The sequence below is a fragment of the Populus alba genome, chromosome 8 (assembly GCF_005239225.2).
Source record: "Populus alba chromosome 8, ASM523922v2, whole genome shotgun sequence".
Lineage (NCBI taxonomy): Eukaryota > Viridiplantae > Streptophyta > Magnoliopsida > Malpighiales > Salicaceae > Populus > Populus alba.
In genome coordinates, this window is record NC_133291.1 from 12,901,716 (window position 1) to 12,909,537 (window position 7,822).

Genomic DNA, 7,822 nt, shown 5'->3' on the forward strand with positions numbered 1-7,822 from the left:
TTAATATAATTTTAAAGTAAATTTTTATATTTTCAAAATATAAATTATAAAAATATATATTTTATATATATATTTATTGTATCTATCTTTTCAATTCAACTCAAAACATAACCCAATCCTATTATAAAATTTCTTTGTCAACTACTTTTAATTTTATCTTGTGATTAGAGTTATATTTCTAAACTAGATACTTCATAATGCTTATATGTGGATTGGATATTTTTTAAAAATAAAAAACAACTTATAAATAGGTTTTTTCATCTTCTTTTTTAGTTAAAGAACTTTTAAGTGAAAATAAAAAATATATACATACATATAATCAAATAAATTAATAACTATATAAGTTAATAAATAAATAAAAATATAAATAATCACTAAAAATATAAAAAAATAAGAAATATTTATAAATCAAAATATTTAACCTCACACGCCAAGACATTTACCTGGTTGCATTTGCTAAATTTATTTATTAATTAAAATAATTTTTTTATTTAAGCAAACAATAATAAAAATACAAATACAAATACAAATTAAATTAATTAAATAAAAAAAAACAAAAACACATTATTCAAACTCCACATATTAGAATTATTATTTAAAAATAAAACCTTTTATATTTATTGACAACTTCTCCAGTAAACACCCCCTATTAGATTATAGATAATTATTATTATACTAATTATAATGAAGATTTAGTTTGTTTGACAGTGTAGTTGTGGTTACTTTTCAAATAATTTTTCATGTTAAAATATATGTTAATGATTTTTTTTATTTTTAAAAATTATTTTTAATATTAGTATATCAAAATAATTTAAAAACATATTAATTTAAAATTAATAAAAAAAATTAAAAAATATTTTTAAAATACATAAACAAACATGATTTAATATTTAAGAAAAGTGTTGTGGTGGGGTAGATATTCCATATAAGGTATAGATAAGTTTTTTCTTCATCGAGATTTTGTCATTTTTTATGAATTTTAAAAAGGTTATCTATCCTTAGATAGATGTATTCGTAATAATATTTTAAAATAGATTGAGTTGGATAAAGTATACACGCAAGGTCCAATTGGTCAAATACAACGATAAAATTGAATACGAAGTCACGAGTAAAGTAAGGGGCTTGTCCGGAGAATCAGCCCTACATGTTTAAATTTGAGATGTCAAGTCATGCTCTCGATGTCTTTAAACATCTTGATATGGTGGGATTAGTTGTTTCTGTATTTTAAAAATATAATTTAAAATTTTTTTATTTTTTATTTATTTTAAATTAATATATTTTTAGTATTTTCAAATCATTTTGATATACTAATATTAAAAATAATTTTTTTTAAAAAAAATCATTGGCATGTATTTTAACACGAAAAATTATTTGAAAAGCAACCGCAATCATACTGTCAAACAAGCTTAGACTAACAGAATTTTGTCCATGGGTTTCTTGAGTTCAATAATTTATTTCTTATTAAACTCGGGAGTCCATTTGTTAATTTATATAATTTAATCTGAATTGAGTTTTTTTTATATCGTTGGAAGTTAACCCTATCAACCTTAATGAGTTGATAAGTCAATTCACAATCTGGAAATTGAATCAAAACCCAAGTGAGATTCAATTTGATATTTTATTTTTTTAAAAAAAATCAAAATCAACTTAAATTAATACATATTAACTCATCAAACTTGTAATATAAATTTTAAAACGAGTAGTGGATTAGGATGTGTTTCGTAGATATATGATTTTATGTGTTTAAAATATATTAACTCATTAAATTTGTAATATAAATCTTAAAAACGACTAGGATGAGTTTCGTAGATATATGATTTTGTGTGTTTTTTAGTTTTATTGGATTGGATTTAAATGACTTTGTGTGTTTTTATAGCTATAGCTTAATTTTATTTTAATATGTTTTCAACGAGAAAAAAGCTACTTTGATATTTGAAAGTACATTTGTAAAAAAAAAAAAATCTAAACTTTTTGAAAAAGTGAATTCATTGGTAGAAAAAATTACACTTTTTTTTTTTTGGAGGTGCTTGTAGTGCGGCTAAAGTAATGCTCATCTAAAATTTAAATTATTTTACTTAAAAAAAATTATGATATTTTTAGATTATTTTGATATATTAAAATTAAAAATAAATTTTATAAAATAAAAAAAAATATTATTTTAATATATTTTCTAACAAACAAATATTTTAAAATATAATTTTTATCATGCTCTCAGATATTTTTTTTTTTTTACCGGTTGGTTATTCAAAATTTAAAGTTAGGAAAAAATAAACAGAGAAGAAGAAGCAAAACTGCAATTATTAAAAGTGTCATGTCCTCAGAATTTAAGTGCAGAAAAAGTTGGTAACTTCATATACGATAGCAATGGCTCCAATGAGTCAACGGGTCAATTTGTTCAAGGTTCCAATTTCTATCCAAAGGTTTCCCGTCTACCTAGCACGTGTAAAAAAGAGTGTCACAAGGAAAGGAGACAGTGACGTGTCAACTACTAAAGGCACACACACGTACCGCTCTTCAATTGGAAAGCACGATCGACTTCCCAATTTAGCCTCTTTTTGGTTTCGCATGCCTTTTCTTTCTTTTTCTTGTTTTTTATTTTATCGTTTTTAGAATCTTACAACAACATGGCATGCAGTAATTGATTGTCCAATAAATAAGCCCATGCTTTACTGTCAATTGGATTATTTAAAAAAAATATAAAAAAATTAGTAAAAGTATAAAGAAGTTTTTAATAATGTTATTAAATATAACCAAATGGATTAATTTTAAAATTTCCCGACTTAATTTTTACCTAATTTAAGTTTTTAGTTAAACCGTATAGGAGTTACTTTGATTTAAATCGATTGATTTCATATGTCTAAATGCAATATTGACGATCAATAAAAATATGATTTAGCTTTAAAAAAAACTTCAAGATGATAAATGCTTTTTAGAAAAATATTGAGATAATAATAGATTGGATTAGCCTTGACCCCTCGTAACCCAAGCCATGGACTCCATTGAGTTTAATAACTTTTTTTATAATTTTTTTATTTAATTATATGATAAAAATATATGCTCACAAAATTGAGTACCAACCTACAAATAGACACTTAATTTAAGACAATTATCTCTAGAAAACAAACAAAAATCAATAATGCAATCAATTTCTCAACCAATCTGATATTAAATGATTAAATCAAAAAAGAATAAATTAAAAAAAATTAAAATACCAAAAAAAATTCTATCAGTGGATAAATTCATCAAACCTGTGAATCGGATAAGTCAGGCTAATACGCCAAACCTGTGAACTTGGTTATAAACTTCATTGAGATTGTAATTTAAAAAAAAAACTATTTTTTATTTAATTATATAATAACAAAAATAAATGATTACGAAATCAAATACCAACCCAATACTGAGAAATTTTTTTTAGATTGCGATAACCTCATAAAAGGAGAAACAAAATTAATTATTAAACTAAATTTCCAATTAACTCAGCATCTAAAGATGAAAAAAAAACACTAATTTAAAATAGTTAAACTTGCCATACTCGCGAACCAAGTCAACAAACCAAAATAAATGAATAGATCTATCAACTTTATAAAGTTTAATAACATAACTTTGTTCTAAAACTATTTTTTAACTATATAAGAAACAATAGATGATAAAAAAGTCGAGTTCAATTAAAAAAAAGATAGCTCATCAAACTCGTAAATCATGACAACCTGGGTTATCCTAGCAAATCTGCAAACCATACCAAACTTATAGAAAGGTAAAATAAAAGATAAACAAATTATGAAATCAAATTCTCAACTATTCCAATATTAAGAGATGAAATCAACAAAAAAAAAAAAGTAAAACATTGATATTGTCATTCATAGTGCAATGTGTGTGGGTGAATGGTGGTTTCCTCACACTCTTTAATTTTTCTTAATTTATAAAGTTTAATAACATGATTTTTCTATGAAATTATTTTTTTAATAATATGAGAAAAAAATAAACTATAAAAAAATTCAAGCTCAATTAAAAAAAACCCACAATGAAATCCATAAATTGTGGCAACTGGGTTACCTTGACAAACCCATAAACCACGCTAATCTCATAGAAATACAAAATAAAAGGAAATAAAATTACAAAGTTAAATTCTTAAGCATTTTAATATTAAAAAATAAAATCGACAAAAATAATTTTAAAAAAAATTATAACAAAAAGGAAAGGAAAAAAAATAATGAGTTCAAGAAAAAAAAAAACAATGTCTTCAAGAAAAAAAAAAAAAAACAATATGGAGAAACAATGTAGCACTCTATAATGTTTTGTAAGGAAAGCTATAGAGCTTTCCCCATATTTTTTAGCTTTTCTTATAGTTAGCACTGATAAATAGGAGATAGTATAACTAAAAAAAAATTTAAGGAGATCAAAAACTCATTATAGAAGTAACTTAATTATACCGTGAATTGCAACATTGTAATTACAAATTTATACTTTTAAAAAATAATCAATGAATTGAATGTTAGGGTAAATTAGTCTTTTCATAAGTCTATAAATCATTATCAAATTGATCAAAAACAACTTGGTTTTTTATATTTTTAAAGCATAATTAAATTACTCTTGAAAGAAAATTTTATTTAAGTGGTGTCCATGGATTTTTTTTGTCTTTTCATCTTAGTTTTATAGTTACAATCAAGTTGAATGAAAAGAAATTTAGTATGTTAATAAATATAAAATATAAAATATAATTTAAAAATTAAAACTAGTTTGTGTGTGTATTGTACACTACTTTGTCATATTTAGGTGGCATATGCGGCAACTTAAAGGGGCCAAAGAAGGCCTCCCTTTATGTGTTTTGTAATTGTTTTGGCAAACCCTCCCTCCCTAGGCATCATATGTAGCTTACTAACTTCGAGTTTGACGTTGACAATATTTTCTCTCCCTTTTGATTTATACGTCCGATCTTTCAAATTTGACCTTCTAAATTTTCAAAGCATCCCTTAAAATTGTTTTCCCTTCATTTTTGGTTTATGTTTTTTTTTTATTGTTATTTATTTTATTTAGAATAATTTATAAAATTAGATTTTTTATATATATAATTTAACCCTCTTTAAATTTTTTATTTGTCAGATTTAGTCTCTATTTTTTATTACTTGTTTTTTTAGATAATTTTTTTTAAAAAATCCATCCTCCATCAGTTTTTTTATCAGATTTGATCATTATTATTTTGATTGTTATTTTTTTTTCTTTGCAAAATCTTTCAAATTGATATATATTTTTTAATTTTATCATTTAATATTAAATTAATTAGGAATTAAACCTCTTGAACTGAACCTGAGTCTAGGATTTCATAGGTTGCGAGTTTGGAAGATTGACCTAGGTTTGATTGTTTTTTCTTTTTTAAAAGTCATATTTTTTTAGTTTCATCTTTTATCATTTAATTATTTAGTTGAATATCGGGCTCTATTATTTTTTTTATTTTCTTTCTATATGATTTTTCACTAATTTTAAAAATGAATCAGGTTATCTCAAGTTTTTTTATTTATTGCTCTTTATTAAATTTAGCTTTTTATATATAAAAAAAATTGTTTTTGAATTAAATTTATTAATTAATTACATATAAACATGAGATAAATGCTTATTTTATGATATTTTGTTTGGTTTGTTTTTTGGATCATTACTCTAGGCAACACGTGTAACCTCTTTCTGTGTTATCATGTAGCCTTTCATAGTGTTTTTAGAATCATTCAGTGAGTTTTTTTTAGTAGTGAGATGGTATTCATGATGGAGCAATGATGAGTCTTCAACATATATTTTTTTTTCTCCTCTCGAATATAATATTGGCAGCTTATTGTTTATAATTAATTTTGTTATTCTTTTGTTCAATTTATCTACCATTATTGTATTTTTTATTATTAAATTAATTAATCTTATTACATACAGTCAAGTCTATTCCTGAATATTTTTTTTTTAAAAAACCCATTATCATCATCTACTTATCATATTTTATATTAAAAAAAATTAGTGCAGCACGCGTTCTAACACCTGCCACCAGTCGAGCTACCAGTCTACAGCTATTATAAAGATGGAATGCTTTCTGATTTTTTTTTTAATGAGATATCAAGTTCAAACATTTTAAATAAAGGATTTAAAATAGTGACGGCTTGCAAGTGCAAAAAGACTTACTTAAATGCCTATTGATTTTCACATGCCTCTTTGCTTGTTATTTACTTTGGTAAATTTGGCTCTTTGCATTTATTTATTTTTTAACTGACAATTCACATATATGCATGTTAACAATTTTATGAATTGATTTAATCAAATCTATCCTAATATTATCTAAAAATCTTGTTTAAAAAAAAAAACACGTGGCATGCCAAGAAAATACCATCACAAGATCATCAATAACGTGTAATGTATTGAAATTATATTTTCCATTGTTTATATAATTCTTTTCTTTTTTAAGTAGTTTTTTCCAAGGTGGACTTTTTTAGACATACCGTGTGTAATTCTGATCCATTTTGAACTTCGAATTCTGCTTCAATATGAAGTTGAACTCACTGAGTTTGATCACCAAATTGCTTCTGAATGCCCTCCATAGAAACTTGCATTGAATTCTGCAGATGCTGAAGCTGTTCCTCCATACGTTGAATGAATCGTCGAATCAAGGCCCTGAGGTGGTTCTGATACCAAATTTGTTAATCATTGTGCTAAAAAAACTGTAGAAAAGAAAAGGAAAAGATGGAGAAGAGAGGAAGGAGAAGAGAGGGCTTGAGAACGAAGCTTTGTTCTTCCCCTTCCAGAATTAGAGATTAGTGACTGCAGCACGCTGTGTCCATACTTGCCTAAGCCCATGTCTGACACTACGATTCAAGGGATAGGTGAAAACTCTGCGTTCTAGGACGTGGTAATCATGGCATTGTCTTAAATTGATGCAGGAACACGGGGTTTTTGAGCCTCGGGCTGGTGAAAAAGCTATATACTCATGGAGTACATGGATGCAGGAACACTTGATGGGATTTTTAGAGCTAATGGTCCCTTCTCCGAAGCTTCACCTGCCCACATTGCCTACCAAGTACTCAATGGCCTCAAGAACCTCCATGAACACAATATTGTCCACTTAGATATAAAGCCTTCGAATCTTCTAGTTAGTAAGGACATGAAAGTGAAAATCGCTGATTTTGGAGTCAGCAAGATTGTCCATGGTATTGTTAGTAAGGCTGCCACCAATTATCACAATACATGAGTGTTTATATTTGAGGTAGAGGTTGAGGTTGTGATTAGATACAATTTATTTATGCATAAAATTCAATCATAAAAAGCTTATTTTTTTATTTTTTATAATTTTTTAATGAATCTCACATCCAAACCTCAACCTTCATCTCAAATACAAACACGTGGTCGTGAAAGGCTGGACTCGCACACATTTGGCTCCGGCTGCGTGTATGCAGGTGACGTTTGGAGCTTGGGAGTCACTTTATTGGAGCTGCATGCGGGCCATTTTCCATTTTTCCCAGCTGGGAAGAAACCCACTAATTGGAAGGAGCTTGTATTGGTGATATGTTTTGGAGAATTCAGAGGAAGCATCAGAGGAATTCAGCAGCTTCATCAAGTGTTGCTTGGAGAAGGAACCGAGTAGGAGATGGACAGTCTCGCAACTTCTCTCACATCCCTATATGTTTGCTTAGGGGAGAAACTGGGGAAATGACAGTAGAGGATAAAATCAAACTATTTTTCGAGAACAAGGTAGGACGCATTCAACAGTAGTAGCTAAGAGTTTTGAAGATTTTGAAATGCAATTCGAAATGCTCTTGGACCAATAAAAAAAAGAGATAAAAGGTCCTCTTCAGCT

At 26.4% G+C, this 7,822-nt stretch overlaps 1 protein-coding gene across 1 annotated transcript; it reads left to right on the top strand.

Moving 5' to 3' along the window:
- Positions 1–6,955: 6,955 nt before the first annotated feature.
- On the top strand, positions 6,956–7,609 carry LOC140955873 (mitogen-activated protein kinase kinase 7-like). Its single transcript, XM_073411033.1, has 2 exons — positions 6,956–7,175; positions 7,422–7,609. Exons 1-2 carry the CDS (start codon positions 6,956–6,958, stop codon positions 7,607–7,609), a joined length of 408 nt encoding a protein of 135 aa, XP_073267134.1.
- Positions 7,610–7,822: the final 213 nt, after the last annotated feature.

Bases quoted from the DNA above. Each gene is read 5' to 3' on its own strand.
- LOC140955873 (XM_073411033.1), top strand. From the start codon at position 6,956: ATGGAGTACATGGATGCAGGAACACTTGATGGGATTTTTAGAGCTAAT. The intron at 7,176-7,421 runs GTATTGTTAGTA...GCGTGTATGCAG, and splicing joins AGTCAGCAAGATTGTCCATG to GTGACGTTTGGAGCTTGGGA.